The following is a 16,963-nucleotide window of genomic DNA, read 5'->3' as shown; positions in this document are numbered from 1 at the left end:
TCTTTGGGACCATCAAAGAAGTGAGGTGGAAGACACTCTCTACAAATAAAATTAGACATGGTGGTAATGATAACCATTGCATTAATTATAGGTTTCATCTCTTTTCTTTAGTGTGCCATATATGTATCTAGGGGACATGATAAATTTAATTTTTTAAAGATAATTTTTACAACATTGTAAATCAACTCTGCTTCAATAAAAAAATTTTTAATCAGTAAATAAAGATAGTTTTTATGTAATAAAAATATACATTTCTGTTTCTTCTGAAGATCATGATGACTATATATTTAAGTTACTCACTGAAAGATTATTTTGAAGTTAACAATTGATATCCCAGTGTCTATTTGGTGTTAATTCTTATTTCATTGCTGACCTAGAGCCTATAAGAATTATTGGTGTCAGTTACTGAAAGCTTTACTATTTATTTTTAAATCAAAAGCTTGTGCTTCATCCTCTGAAATCAATGGTGGCTAGTCACTTTGTTATCCCTCCTTGGGTGGATAGATTTTAGAATTTCTGTGTTCATTTTAAACTTGGATTTAGGATTGATTTTCTTTTGTGTCATCTGTGTTTCTTCTGTGTACCTCTATCTGGACTCACTTGAATGCATTGTCCATTCATGTGTCCATTCTTTGGGGCGGGATTGGGAGTTTGAATTTACTGCCAAAGAAGAAATGGATTTGAAGTAAATCATTCTTAGACCCCCATCTGAGGATTCAAATATGGTAGAGGGACTCATTATAATTTTGTCTATAAAATGTCCTTGAGTTCATTCTGAGGACAGCCTTAATGTGAAACTTCAGAGAGTATTTCCTGCCTAATAATACATATTGGAAAACTGAAATTATATTTAGAGATATATGGGAGCTACCGAAAGTAGATGAGGACTCCAACTAATTTGAGCCAAATTGAATATTGCTAATTAAATGATTGTCAAGTACTAGTTGAAGAACTATATTATTTGTATAAAAATCCCATTGAAATCAGTTGATATTTGGTCAACATGTAGAATTTACAGATTTTTGTACATTTTCAAGACTTTGTCCTTGACATTCAAAGTAGTTACAGCTGCATAAATTATTCAAATTAGCTGACATAAGAAAAAATACTTTATCATGGGTATGTAAAGATTTTCCATAAGTTTCTCCACCTAGCACAAGTTTTTCCTCTCTCATACTTGCATGAAAGAAAGATTGGTATCCTTCCCTTCCCAACAAGCTGCCAGAAAGATCTAAATGAAGTTTCCTGATATGGTTCTTCAGTTTTTATGGGAGGAAAGGAGATAAATAAAATATTGACTTATTAATATAATGATTTACTATCCTAGAAGCATACTTTGTTTTATGTTAAAAGTGCTTTAGAATCTTTGTTTAAAGTTTTATATTACTACTATAGTACTATGACACTCTAGAATTTCTTTCCTTGGTTTTTCAGATATTGTATTTTGGCTTTTCCTTCTTAAGATTTAGATAATTTATGTTTGAAATGAAAGAAAAATATTGTTTCTTAATCTGTCATATGTAATTTGACTTGAGGCTATAGTTATTGAGGTATATACGTAAAGCTTTTTTGGGGGATACGTAGATTTTATATCTAGCCTGTTAGCAATGGTGGTACTCCAAAAGCCCTCTGGTAAACTCATACCTTGAAAGATAGCTATAAATCCCTCAATTAGTGAAAAAAATGCTTTGAGGGAAATCTGTCATAAAGCTTCATAAACAAAGGGTACAAATAGATTCAAGTAAATAATCCAATAAAGCTTAGCATAATCTTAGCTGTTTTGACTCTGTGCAGTCAGAACAGGTTAAATATTAAATGTTTGCTGTTTAAGAAGACACATAAGTCAGTGGTACATTTTAATAGACTGAACTCAAAAAATGAATCAGTATAACTTGTTGACATTTAAAGAGCTAAAGGATAATTACCTAGGAAATACATTTCTTGGGAGCGTTTCATTCTCCAGGTGAGTGGTAACTCATCAGACGTGTGTACTGCTGTTAGGGTTTATTAAGCTATTAATAATCAACATATATATCTGGATGTAAACAGATTTCAAATCAGTATATACTAACTAAATTTTTATTAAACTGATGGCTTTATTTGCTCACATTTATTCACTTGTGTTCTGAATTTCTACTTTGAGATCCATAATTCCTTTTTTTCAGCATCACTTTTGTCCATGTGGTATTTTTACATTCCTTAAATACCCAAATACGCTTTAAATCTTGAATCTGTTCAAAGTAGTTTGGAAATTATTAAAACTTATTCCTTCAGTTGCCAAGATAATCTCTCTCTTTGCTTTTCAGAGCTCCCTATGGAAAGTCCGTAGATATGTGGTCAGTTGGCTGTATTCTTGGGGAGCTTAGTGATGGACAGCCTTTATTTCCTGGAGAAAGTGAAATTGACCAACTTTTTACCATTCAGAAGGTGCTAGGACCACTTCCATCTGAGCAGATGAAGCTCTTCTATAGTAATCCTCGCTTCCACGGGCTCCGGGTAAGAGGCTTTGCTAAAACCCAAATGGAATCAGTACGGTAGTGTTTAAATCATTGTTCATTGCACAATGAAATGCTAAGCTATCCATTGAATACTTTTTCCTTTTCCATTACAGTGTTTATAATCCCCATTATAATATTTTATTTTTGAATTTTATAGAGTATTTGTGAATTTTAAGGAGTCTAAATTTGAAAGTGGGAACTGTTAATATTTTTCTCACTTATAAGTTCCAGTTTTTCAAACTCTTTTTTTAGTGTATGCATTATTCTAAATTTTGGTTATCTCAGAATGTTTCTTTATGCAAAATATTTAGCATCCTCAAAAGATTGAGAAATGTATAAATGGCTACTGCTTATTTGAGCAAACATTTGTAGTGATTTGAGGAAGATTATGAATACTCATATTCTGGAGATTTAAAGGTGTTATTCTAGTGAGAATGACCTGTTTAGTGAAACATCATGTTTTTTCAAATTAGAGTTTGGTCTTGGGCAGCCTTTTCTAGACTTGGTAACTTTGTGCTAAACTTGATTTCAGAAAATATGCTAAAAAGAGTCTTAAAGTATAAACTTTGCACAAGTGAGGGACATCTTACTGGAGTGGCCAGTTATAGGTTGCTTCTCTGTTCCATCTACCCCCAAAGCTACTTTTTCCATTTTCAACTACCCTGTTTGGGCCAGCATGCCAGTTGGTGGCCTTTGTGGGAACTATAAAATAAGCTCCCCACCACTTCTTTTCTTTCTCTTAAATGCATAATTCTGAAACCATGTTTTCTTGACATTTACAGAGCACTTTGTTTTTTTCCTTTGACTTTCTGACCTCAATTCATTTCACTTTGAAGAGCACCCCTCCTCACACATGAACGCCCAACACAGTATCCCTCCTGCTAGGCTCAATGAGTGTGGAAGAAAGAAAGGAAGAGAAGTGCAAACATTTCTTTCATCCCCTTCCTGCTTTCACTCTCTTCCAAATCTGTCTGAGTTACCTCAGGCAAGTTTCTCTTTTCTCCTTTTATTTCTGCTTTTGTAAGCTGAAAAAGAGCCAAATTATGACAATTAATTAGGGTACAAATAGTTCAACAGTTTTTGAGCATTTGTCATACTGGATGTTGAAAATACAAAAATAAATAGGACTTGCCCTTAGTCCAGCACAAAGGAAAATCTATTTAGAAATAAAGCAAAATCACTGTGGATGGTGACTGCAGCCATGAAATCAAAAGACCCTTGCTCCTTGGAAGAAAAGCTATGACAAACCTAGACAGCATATTCAAAAGCAGAGACATCACTTTGCCGAAAAAGGTCCCTATAGTCAAAGCTATGTTTTTTCCAGTAGTCATGTGTGGATATGAGAGTTGGACCATAAAGAAGACTGAGCACCAAAGAATTGATACTTTTGAAATGTGGTGCTGGAGAAGACTCTTGAGAGTCCCTTGGACTGCAAGGAAATCAAACCAGTCAATCCTAAAGGAAATCATCCTGAATATTCTTTAAAAGGACTGATGCTGAAGCCCCAATACTTTGGCCACCTGATCCAAAGAGCTGACTCATTGGAAAAGATCCTGATGCTGGGAAAGGTTGAAGGCAAGAAAAGAGGGCAGCAGAAGATGAGATGGTTAGATAGCATCACCGACTCAATGGACATGAATTTGAGCAAACTCCAGGCGATAGTGAAGGACAGGGAAGCCTGGTGTGCTGCAGTCCATGGGGTTGCAAAGAGCTGGACATGACTTAGCGACTGAACAACAATAACAACAGAAATAAAGAGAGCCATAACTAATGAATTCTTGTCTCAATGAGAATACATCCAAACTCCTTCCTATCAGACCTTGCCTGTTCTGGGTCCTTCTAGCTCTCTGACTTCAGCTCATATGTCTCTCCATTCCCATCCCTTTCCAGACTTGCAGCACACTTACCTTTCTTTTTCTTTAACTTCCATAAACATCCCCAAGTTGTCCTAGCTCCATGAGATTAGGACTTGTAGCATCCTTTTCCCAGGAAAGTGCTTCCCTTGCATGGCCCCTTCTCATTTTATAAATCTCATCTCCAAGAACACCTCCTTTTTCTGACCTGCCAACAAACTTCCCCCACCTCCTTCCTGGTCTCTCCTATAGTATTTTTCTTTTTCCATCATAGCACTTATCATGGAATGAAATTATTTTGTTTATTGTTTAATTATTAACTGTTAGAAATCATCTGTTTTTTTGCTGCATTTCTAACATCTAGCCCAGTCGAGCATATGTAGTAGGGACTCGATGAATATTTGAATGATCTCTTGAACCAAAAATTTGCATTATCAGCAATCACGCTCAAGTACTTCCCTCTCTCCATCTCTAATTGCTTCTTTTACTCGTACCACTTTTTACCTGAACAACCACTCCCAAACTGATTTCTCTTGTTTTTCTCTTTAAGTCTTCACATTACTTTTAGAATCTTCCTGCAAATTGCACATTTAATTCTGTCTTCTTTATGTTAAAAACCTCTACACAAAGCTTATTAGATTTTAACTCCTTGCTGCTGCTAAGTCGCTTCAGTCGTGTCCGACTCTGCAACCCCATAGACAGCAGCCCACCAGGCTCTCCCATCCTTGGGATTCTCGAGGCAAGAACACTGGAGTGGGTTGCCATTTCCTTCTCCAGTGCATGAAAGTGAAAAGTGAAAGTGAAGTTGCTCAGTCGTGTCGGACTCTTCGCGACCCCATGGACTGCAGCCTACCAGGCCTTCTGTCCATGGGATTTTCCAGGCAAGAGTACTGGAGTGGGTTGCCATTGCCTTCTCCTTTAACTCCTTATGGTAGTATTAAAAAACCCCTTCCTCCTAGCCCTGCAGCCTTGTCTCCCAACTTTTCCTACCCCCTGCCCTGCAGCCACATTGACCTTGTCACCATTTCCTTGTTGCTTCTACAATGCTGCATTTTCTTATAATTCTCCCAATATTCACCCCACTTCTGGAAAGCTCTCCATCCTCCCTCCCCCAGATTCGGGTCAAGTGTCCTCCTTCCATGAAGCCTTCTAGACTCCTCCATGGGGAGTGGTTACCTCCCCCTTGTGTGCTCCTGCAGCACTCTGGTAGCACACATAGCAGTCTCTTTTAAATAGCTATTTGACAGAACATTGTAAATCCATACTACACTTCAGCTTTTTTTAATTGTAATAAAAAATTTTTAATGCTGTTTGAAAATATGTATCCTCACTGAACTAATGGATTCCTTAAAGAAATGAGCTCTCATGGCCACGATTATATTCACAACACATCTAGAGTTGCTCTTACTAGGTTGAATAGTATTAAATGATTAAATATTTGAACTGGAGCATCAAGCTTGGTCTTCTGGCTGCCTTACTCTTTGCCTGGTTAAAGAGGCTTTAAACTGGATTCTCTGAAGAGAGTATAAACAGATCTGCCATGATAACTGGCTCTAAAAACTTGTAAGCTAGCTGAAGAATTAAGACTTTTGTGCATAAAATAATTAGAAAACAATAAAATTTATAATAAAGCATAGTATATAATAAAGTACTACATTCTTTACTACATTGAACTGTTCTCTAATACATCTAAATATAGTTGTGACCTTGAGAATGTTAAAGATTCTAGAAAGTTGGCTGGATTCACTTGGAATGATTTATAGAGGATTTGCAGTTTAAAATGTATATTGAAGAATGAATAGCATTTGGATTAGATAGGCCAAACAAAGGAGATCTTTTCCTCCTTTGTCTATGGTCCTATTTGTTCACAGACCTCCTCACTAAATAATATTATCTGTAAAATACTAGACAGTCCATGATGGCACTGTCTGTAAATATCCTTTGGAGAAATTGCTTCCCTGACACTGATTTTTATAGACCTTAATGTTTTTATGTTTTAGTCTGAAAGTGTTTGTGGTATTTTAACTAAGTTAGTTTAATCTTTTTGGAGGTTTAACCACATCTTTTTTGGGAAGAGTCTTCTTTTATCATTTGCTTGAGAATGTCTGAGATGTTCTCAGCTAAGCATACAGGGTGTGTGAATGGCAGCTGCTGTGAAACGTGGACTTGCCAGTAACCAGTCCAGTGTGATTTGTATTTTACTTCAGTGTGAAGAGATTAGAAAATCATCAAGATGTTGCTCTAATAATATACATTATTTTGAAAAAATAATAATTGCTATCCCATAATATAAGGCGTAGACTCTGGAGTTAGGCTGCTGGGGTTCAAAGCCAGACTCTACATTTACTATTTGAATGACCTTGGGCAAGTTGCTTGTGCCTGTCTTTCTTCATGTGTAAAATTATGATAACAGAAGTATCACCTAATGGGGTTGTTATGAAGATTAGACATTATAGTTGCAGTTCATGGGGTCGCATAGAATTGTACATGACTGAACAACAACAAAATGCCCAGACCAGTGCCTGAAGCATAGTAAGTGCTCAGTAAAGAAGCACTCTCATTGTGTCATACTGGCCACGTGAATAAGAAAGAAAGGGAAGAAGAAACAAACTACTGATTGACATATACTTTAAACTTCTATGCTTGAGTTTTGATTTGTCAGATTACCTCACACGAGAATGGTGTCTTTCATTCAAAAGACATAAATTAATTTTTTAAGAATATATGTGGTCGTTTTAAAATCATATTTCTAATACCTTTTGACTTTGGGCATTAATTTTCTTATTGATGAAATGTTACTTCTGGCAAAAAAGGAGGCAGGGTTATTTGGTAGCATAAGATAGACCTCATAAGCACAATATTAATTAAAATCTACTAGTATAGAGTTTTCGGAGAAGGCAATGGCAACCCACTCCAGTACTCTTGCCTGGCAAATCCCATGGACGGAGGAGACTGGTAGGCTGCAGTCCGTGGGGTGTCTGTGCTGTGTGCAGGTCCCACGTAAGTGTGAGTGAGGGGAGGGGCAGAGGCAAGAGGCAGAGAGACACAGCCAGGCCAAGGACAACATAAGAGTTGGACACAACTGAGCAACTTCAGTTTCACTTTTTACTTTCATGCATTGGAGAAGGAAATGGCAACCAGCTCCAGTGTCCTTGCCGGGAGAATCCCAGGGACAGGGGAGCCTGGTGGGCTGCCGTCTGTGGGGTCGCACAGAGTTGGACATGACTGAAGCAACTTAGCAGCAGCAGCAGTATAGAGTTTTATCACAGCATGACAGGTGTCTCTCTCTGGGATGATATTTAATGCTCCAATAACATCCAGAGGAACCTCTGTACCTCCTTTAGGAAAGGCACCTATGTTTAGAAAGAATGTGGGTTTGGATCACTGAGTGCAAATACTAGTTCTACTGCTTTTTAGTTATGTAACCTGCCTTGAACCATTTATTTCAGTTTTCTGATCATCACCTTCTTCATCTCTGAAATAAGTAGCATAACAGTTGCTGAAATGCCTCACTATATAGCATCACTTCCCTCAGAAATGTGTTTTAGGTTATTGCCTGTGTGTCTGTGTTAACTTCATGTTATATTTTCTATGTCCTCTATCTAGGAGGTGCTGTCCTACTTTTCTCTGTCCTCACATTTTTTCTGATCTTTCAAAAGCTAGTTCAGATGTTATCTATATATGGATTCTTCTACAGCTGCAAACCACCTTGGCCTCTCCTTTTGCTGAGCTTCAACTAGAATTTATGGCTACACAGTTTTGTACTGATTGCTTTCTCAACAAGACTGAGGGTTGTTTACATGCAAGGTTTTGGTCTTACCCATATTCTGTATCTCCTGCCATACCTAATACTGTGACACTGTGCGGATGAAGTCTTAATACCTTGTTTGAATTTTTCTACATCACTGCTCCTCTCATCCACTTATTTAGCATATTTAGAGATTTTAGGCTTTGAAATCTTCTTTTGTTGGTATAAAGGAAATACATATTAAAAGCAAACTAGTCCTCCTATTGGGAGGGAATACATGGCATTAGACTCTAATATTTTACCATCCACTTAGATATTATGAAATGTGAGTTGGCAGAGGGAAGGACAGAGCATCTGAATAAACTTGACCCTTTCCCCTCATTTTATTTAAAAATACATTTTGTTAATTTAGGAAGCTGTTTGCCTTCTGTTCCTACTTACATAAAGTAAGAAATTAAAAACAGTCATTCAAAAAGTATATTAAAAGCAATAATAGAACATGTGTCTGAATTCATTATTTTTACTTCTGTAGCCTTTCAGGTACTAGCCTTTTCTTTTTAATTCTCTAATGTTCAGAAGTAAATTATATGTTTTTGTGAAAAGGGTGTAAGAATTGTCTCTATAAGCAGACAGATTCTGTATAAATTGTATTATTATGAAAATATCTGCATAAGTAGGCAATACTGTATAAACTGAATAGTTTCAAATTTTTATATTTTATTTTATTTTACATGCTTCAGTGTTGTCTGATTAGATTTAAGTTTCACTTGTGAGTTTTCCTGTTACTTAACACCCAATCCTATTAATCCCAAGCTCAAATATATAGACACCAAAATTTATGTGAAATAAATTTAACTTTGGCACTAGGGCACTAGCTTTTGCTCCTCTGCTACCTTCCCCAACGCTCAAAGCACATGTACACACATACCCTTCCCCATGTGCTAATACTCCTGTCATGTTGTTGTTACAGTTTCCAGCTGTTAACCATCCTCAGTCTTTGGAGAGAAGATACCTTGGAATTTTAAACAGCGTTTTACTTGACTTAATGAAGGTGGGACAAGTTGATGTGTTATCTGTATAAAATGTCTTTTGGTTTGTGATTTCTCTTGTGTCTATATGTGACCATAGCCTGCTTTTATGAATTAAATGTTTTATTAACAGGTGTGTAGTATGTAGTGTAGTGGTGAATAGTGGAGGACTGTGTCCTCTGAAGAGGCATGTAATTCATTTAAAAGCACAACAGTATCTGGTATTATAACATTCTGTCTAGATAGGACTATGAGATACCTAAATTCGATGACTAAAATGGACAGAATAATAACAATCTAAATATAAATAATAAGAAAATCATTAAAATTTTTTCATCACTTGAGCTATTCAGGCGTAATGTTTTGTTTTGCTTTCTTAGCTTCATTGGGTCTTAGTTGCAACATGTAGGATCTAATTCCCTGACTAGGAATCGAACCCAGCCCCCTGAATTAAGAGTGTGTAGTCTTAGCCACTGGACCACCAGGGAAGTCCTCAGGCATCATGTTTTAAAAACAAATCTTAAAATGAATGTTGAAAGAAAAAAGATTCTAGCATTTTTTACGTATTCAAGGCCTCCCTTAAGATTATTTTATCAGTGAACCTAATTCTGCTCTTAGGTGATTTCTCTCTCGCTGGCTCTTCATTTGACAACTGCAAGATCACTGCTGCTACCATGCCTGAGTGTTCCTCCTCCTGCTGGTGTCCCTGTCCAGAAGGTCTCCGTGCTCTGGACTACTGAAAATGTTCTCACAATTTTTTATTCAAGCTTTTCTACCCAAGTAGATGGTTAGCCCCTTGAGTAAGAACTGCTTTTTCACATTTTTCCAGCTTTCAGTGCAGCCAGTGTTAGTTATTTGATAGTAGTAGACCTTCAAAAGATACTGATTAATGGATCAATTTTATTTTATGCCCATTCAGTCAACTGTCAGAAACATAGGAGTTTACACTGTACAGAGCCTTTAAAGGCATACTTAGCACAGTTGGAAGTTGCTGCGCAGCACTCTCAGAACTTTGCTCTGCTTTAAAACTATGTTAATCTGTGTTCCAAGGAACACTGTGTAAATAGGTGTGGGGGCAGAGGTGAGGGAGAGGGGTGTAGCCTTTGGAAAAGGCCACATAGGATATAACCTTTCTTAGAGATTCACAATGTTCATTAACTTATAAAGGCTTTCAGAAATCTCACAGTAAAGAAGTATTTCCCAAATTTAATTAAATACTAAATACTTAAAAAAAAATGCTACAGCACTTGTGTTCTTCTGAACACAGATTGAGAGATGCTATTTAAAAAAAAATTCTCAAGGCTCTTAAGATTAATTAGGCATAAATTATTTCTTAAATCAGTTGGATTATGTCAATCTATTCTTTCATACAGTCAATATTTATTTATCAGGGCTTTAATTATTTGGTAACAAAATGTAAATAGAGTAAAATAGAAGAACTGAAATACAATTTCATGTTTTCTGCCTTTTGTCTCTTTTAGTCAAAAATAACTGAATTCCTTTTGTTAAATCATTACCAAATGTAATTACCCAGTCTCAGTGTGGTACCTGGTAAACACTAACACAGATAAAAATATGACAGTAATCTGAACTGTTATGCATTTACACTGGTTTGAAAGTTGAACAGTTGAATTGTCATTCATTTAATATATTTACCATTGGGACTTCCCTGGCAGCCCACTGTCAATATTCACCTTCCAATACAGAGGTTGTGGGTTCGATATCTGGGAACTTGTCCTATGCAAGGGATAATGGACGTATGCAGTGATTTCAGGTGTACATCAAAGCATTCATTATAATAGTGCAAAGTGGCAGCCATCTAGACATCTAACAATAAATAATTAAATAAATCATACCACAAACTTCCATGTAGTCATTTAAAACATGTTGTAAAGTTCTTTGTTGCGTCATTGTTCATGATAATGAAAGAAGGAAAACAATGCTACTTAGGGTAGCATTACCTGTAGGTAATCGATAGACCTGAGATAGTGTATAAAATTACTGATACGGAATGATCTCTTTAAGATCTACTGTTGAGTGGAAAGAAGACTTAAGTGCAAACTATTGTGTGTATGTGTGTTTGGATAAACTAAAAGGAGCAGATAGAGATATGTACAAAGTACCTGTGGAAGGATTCGCAGGACACATGTACAATGGGCTGCCTTCCTCCAAGAGAGGAGGACAAGAGAAAAATGAAGAGTGTATATTTTTTGATAAGAATATGCACTTATTTAAAAATATATTTTAGGGAATGCCGCGCGAAGAGTTGACTCATTGGAAAAGACCCTAATGCTCGGTAGGATTGGGGGCAGGAGAAGGGGACGACAGAGGATGAGATGGTTGGATGGCATCACCGACTTCATGGACATGGGTTTGGGTAGACTCCAGGAGTTGGTGATGGACAGAGAGGCCTGGCGTGCTGCAATTCATGGGGTCGCAAAGAGTCGGACACGACTGAGCGACTGAACTGAACTGACAATCCAGTGGTTAAGACTCTGCACTTTCACTACCAAGGGCTTGGGTTTGATCCCTAGTCAGGGAACTAAGATCCCACAAGCTACATGGTACAGCGAAAAATAAAATTTAAGAATACATTTTAAATATTTAAATTATGTTGTAAAAATGTTTTTAATTAGGAAGTGAAAAGTACAGTATACAAAACTTGTGTGTAATATAAGTCAGATTTTGTAAAAGAAAAAAATATATACATGATATTTTTTAAAGGGCTGGAAGGGCATATTCCCAGAGGACAGCAAGATTATGAGTGATTTAGATGGTCCTTTAAAAAATTTTTTTTAGACTAAACTGTGTTTACTAGATATTCTGCAATGGCCATGCATTTCTTCTATAAGGAAAAGAAATATGGGTTTTATTACAATTTAAATTTGACTTTGTGATGTTCTTTCCAATCCTAACTTTTATTTCCTAAGAATTTACTGAAGTTGGACCCAGCTGACAGATACTTGACAGAACAGTGTTTGAATCACCCTACATTCCAAACCCAGAGGCTTTTGGATCGCTCCCCTTCAAGGTCAGCAAAAAGAAAACCTTACCATGTGGAGAGCAGCACTTTGTCTAATAGGTAAATATTCCCTTTTAAGGAAATACAGATGCAGTACTGGTCTTACAAGTAGGTGGAGGAGGTGGCTGCTTAAATGATGGAATTAGAGAAAAGAAGGAAAGCCCTCCTTATTCAAAAATATCTTCCTTATGCTTATTGCATGATTCAGAACCACAATTAAAAAGTTGTGTGGGTCTTAAAGACTTTATCTTTTACAAGATTTTCCCCGGGGAAACCTATGCATTCCCTGGGAAAGGTAGCATGGTTTAGCAACAAAGGGAAGTTTCTAGCCTCATGAGCTAGAAGATCCTGTGTGCATGGGACAGGGGTGATCCCTAGAGGAAGAAGGATGGGTGAACGCAAAGGGATTCCTGAAGGGAGAGGAGGATGCCAAACACAGGACGGTGGGAGGGCACCCAGGACATCCTTTGCAACAGAACTGAGCAGTCCTGGCTTAATAGCAGGGACTCGTGTTTTTGTTGCTCTTGTCTTTTAATCATTGAGTTGAGAAACTAATTTTTCATAAGAATAAGAATATAGAAATAGTAAAATCAGTTTGGTAGGTAGTGATTAAAATTGATGCTTTCCAATGTAATTTTCAGCATAATCTTTAAAAAACCCTGTATTTCCTGCAGGGTAAGAGGCTGGGAAGGGGCTCAAGAACTGGACCCTGTGATCAGGTTCTCTCTCCAGAAGCAACATTCCTTACTTCTCTTGGCTGCATTACAGGGGCAGTGTCCGTCTTGTTCCAGGAAGCTGGTCTTGTCATCTAGAATTGCTTAAATTTGGAAGATAGGAAATTGTTTCTCTTGGCTACTATTGGAGGAAATCGTTTCTCTTATCTACTATTGGAGAAGTAGCAAACGATAATTCTTTAGGTTTTCTAATATAAGTTTTTTTTCCCATGTGCCCCCTTTCTCTCCACATAGAACAATTGTTCTTAACCAACTGGAATTTTGAAAGCTTAAGACCTGGTATTTTTTAGATCTGTGAGTACAGCTATAAACAAGCACTAACCATTTACCCTGTATTTTCTCTGCCTAACCGCGATGGTGTGATTGTGTTTTATAGCTGTTTACTCTCTTTAAAATGACTGGTTTGGTTATTGTTTCCCTCACATCTTATAAATCATTCTTACCTGTTTTTTTTTTTTCAAGGAGGCCTAGGAAGAGATTCAAATTCTGTTTCACTAAGTTGGTGTTCACTTTGTTGTCCATTTCCATGAGATCAGTGCACTAAGGCAAGGACCAGTATTCATCATACGGTTGCTCCTTTGAGTTCAAGAGCATCACATTTATGCCTTTGTCTTATCTGGGGTCACTCCCAGTTCAGGTGCTTTTGTCTCCCTTCTACGTTGATTGTCACCTATCTCTTCTAGTTTATATTTGCAAAGAAGAAGGATCTCAGTGATAGAAAGTTCAGTAGACTGATGATGAAGATTTGTGCTATAGTGATTGGCAGTGTAACCATACCATAAAAGGAGGCCTGTGTATTCGTCTTCTAATAACTCACTTGAGAGAGATACCCAGAGGGGTCCAAGGCTCTCCTTGGGAACCCTCTTTAGGGATCTATCAAGGAGCATGTATGTGGTCGTGAGGATGTGGTTCATGTGGTCTTTGAGGAGTCCTACCAAATCCCCTTTTGAAACAGACGAGAATAGAAATTGTAAGTAAATAAAAATCTCTAGAAGAATTTGTTTTCAGGTCTTGACACTATATTGAATATATTAAAGAAAAAGTCCTAAATGATTTATCTAGGAAAGAAACCATTAGCTCAGTTTACATGTATCTGGAAATATTTCCACTCCACGCTTGTCTATGGTCCACATATCCTCCATGGAAGCCCTTATTGTGGACACTAATTCTTTGTAGACCATGGCTCCGTTGGACTTCCTAGCACCCTTGTAGAGATGTTCAGGGCACCATGTCGTGTTGGATGCCCTGCCTTGTCCCTGAGACAGCAAGTATCCTCCTACACATATCCTCACACACCCTGTCTCTATAGGAGAGGCAGTGGACTCTGCATTTACCTAGTCCTTGCCTAAGTCTCCTTCAGACTCTGCTGAGGTTCTGCTCACCTTGGACGTGGTGGGATGGTGCTTCATCCTCCCACACACTGCCCTCTCACCAGTCCTGCTTCGCCAGTCTTCCCCATAAAAGTGTAATTTTGTATCTTTGATGTTTGCTTTGAAAAGTTATTTTAACTGGAGATTAGCCATCTATCTATCCATCCTACCAACCATTAAGAAAGGTTAATATATAAAATCTCAAGTGTTTGGCAGTTTAACATGGATTCCTTTCAGTTGTGTGTCAGAGAGATCTGTGGGATTTCCATAGTAGTATTATTTTTTTTAATTGAAGGATAATTAGAAACCAATGTTTTGTTGGTTTCTGCCATACATCAACATGAATCACCATAGGCATACATGTGTCCCCTCTATCAAACCTACCTCCCACCTCCCATCCCTTCCCACCCCTCTGTGTTGTTACAGAGCCCCGGTTTGAGTTCCCTGAGTCATACAGCAAATTCTTACTGGCTGTCAATTTCACATATGGTAGTGTATATGTTTCCATTCTACTCTCTCCATTTGTCCCACCATCTCCTTCCCTCTTGTGTCCACAAGTCTGTTCTCTGTGTCTGCATCTCCATTGCTGCTTTGCAAATAGGTTCATCAGTGCCATCTTTCTAGATTCCATATGTATGCGTTAATATTCGATATTTTTTCTCTTTCTGACTTACTTCACTCTGTATAACAGGCTCTAGGTTCATCCACCTCATTAGAACTGACTCAAATGTGTTCCTTTTTATGGCTAATATTCCATTGTATATATGTACCATAGCTTCTTTATCCATTCATCTGTTGGTGAACATCTAGATTGCTTCCATGTCCTAGCTATTGTAAATAGTGTTGCAGTGAACATTGAGGTATATATGTCTTTTTCAGTTATGGTTTTCTAAGGGTATATGCCCAGTAGTGGGATTGTTGGGTCATATGGTAATTTTATTCCTAGCTTTTTAAGGAATCTCCATACGTCTTCCTTAGTGGCTGTATCAATTTACATTCCCACCAACCGTGCAAGAGGATTCCCTTTTCTCCACATCCTTTCTAGCATTTATTGTTTGTTTAAAAATTTTTTGATGATGGCCATTCTGACTGGTGTGAGGTGATGCCTCATTGTAGTTTTGATTTGCATTTCTCTAATAATGAGCGATGTTGAGCATCTTTTCATGTGTTTATTGGCCATCTGTATGTCGTCTTTGGAGAGATGTCCATTTATGTGTTCTGCCCCCTTTTTGATTGGGTTGTTTGTTTTTATGGTATTGAGTTGCACGAACTGTGTACCAGTTTTTTTATTGTGCTTTGGCAGAGCTCTGATTTGAAGACAATATGATGCCCTATCTACATAGGAATTGTGTGCAGAGGTCAGTGGCTTCAGATTAATATTGAGACAGAAACTTTCAGAATAACCGTTTAGGCTTTTTGTACTTTTTATGGGAAACCTAACTCTTTGACACATGTTTCCACCTTAACTTTATAGCCTCCCTTTTCACATTAGAAGTTGTATATTATGTTTCTACCTTAACTTTATAGCCTCCCTTTTCACATTAGAAGTTGTATCTTATGTTTCTATGAATATATTCTTGCTAACATATGTAGGTTTGTGCTCCACATTGACAGCAGTGTTTCCAACAGTTTCAAAAGCTTTAACAGCTATCTTCACTTTTCTCTATCTTTTTCTGGATATACTCTTTGGAGCTTTGGACATTTCACAAGATCTGCATGTGTTATCTCTGTGATTACCCTCTCTAGGCCTGAAGGAGAAAAGGGAAAAAATAGGGTTGTGAGAGCCCAGGGAAGCCAGGCAGGGGGAACCACCCCATGAGAGCTGTAATCTCGAGACACACCTATGATCTGTGTCAGGGGGCCACTGCCAGGAAGGAGCAGGAGAGACAGCCCCCACACCCTTGCACTGCTAAGCCCAACTGGGAGTTAGGTGGCAGGGGAGGCTGGGTGACACTCTGAAGTGTTGGGTTCCCCAGGCCCAGGATAGAGCAGAGAGGAATGGAGAATGGACCGGGGGTTGGGCACATGGAGAATAACCAGCATACTTAGATCTATTTATGGGTGAGACTCTGTATCATCATTTGGGTTTTTTAAGAAGTTGCTGAGATATTTTAGTTTCCAGGATGTACATTGACGTAAGTTTAAAACTTGGCATGGGGACTGTCAACTCTGGATCTAGAGATAGACTCTGTTAACATCATTTAATAGAAAGTGAAACTTTCCTTTCTTTGTAATTTCTCTCTGGATCTGGGGTCTGCCATTTAGTTATCTCATATTTAAGTGATCTTATTTAATGCTGCAATTTCTTTCCAACTGGGAAAGATTAGTATGTGCATTTTGGAGATGAGGCCTTCCAAACTATTACAGGCATGCCTGCCATCAGATACTTTTTTAACACTTCTCTTAAAGAGAGGAAGAGAGGATGGGGACCTTTACCTTTGATGCCCGAGTGAGTGGATTCTCGTAGGGAAAAGAGGAAGACACAGTTTGACAGATTACCACTCTAGAGGGAAAAAAATGACTTTTCCTCTAATTACTGTGCGATGAGAACAAAACTCTCCCAGATCAAACCATCTTTAGCAATAGCAATATTTACAGCAAAATTTTTGGGATGAATAGTTAAAATTGTTTTTATTAAAAAAAATAATGAAATTGCTATTCATTTAAAAGCATTCTCACCTATCTCAAACCGTAATTTGGTCCTTTAAAT

The 16,963-nt window shown here is 37.6% G+C and overlaps 1 protein-coding gene across 2 annotated transcripts in view; it reads left to right on the top strand.

Moving 5' to 3' along the window:
* Positions 1-16,963, top strand: part of CDKL5 (cyclin dependent kinase like 5) — a 169,154-nt gene that overhangs the window by 125,381 nt on the left and 26,810 nt on the right. For both annotated transcript variants that reach the window (XM_081566535.1, XM_081566536.1), the window contains exons 9-11: positions 2,307-2,496; positions 9,070-9,150; positions 12,058-12,209. In XM_081566535.1, coding sequence (XP_081422661.1) covers positions 2,307-2,496; positions 9,070-9,150; positions 12,058-12,209 — 423 coding nt within the window. The remainder of the gene's footprint in view (positions 1-2,306; positions 2,497-9,069; positions 9,151-12,057; positions 12,210-16,963) is intronic.

The sequence above is a fragment of the Giraffa tippelskirchi genome, chromosome X (genome assembly GCF_054371585.1).
Source record: "Giraffa tippelskirchi isolate mGirTip1 chromosome X, T2T-mGirTip1v1.2.pri, whole genome shotgun sequence".
NCBI classification, from domain to species: Eukaryota; Metazoa; Chordata; class Mammalia; order Artiodactyla; family Giraffidae; genus Giraffa; species Giraffa tippelskirchi.
This window is presented reverse-complemented; position numbering and strand designations above follow the sequence as displayed.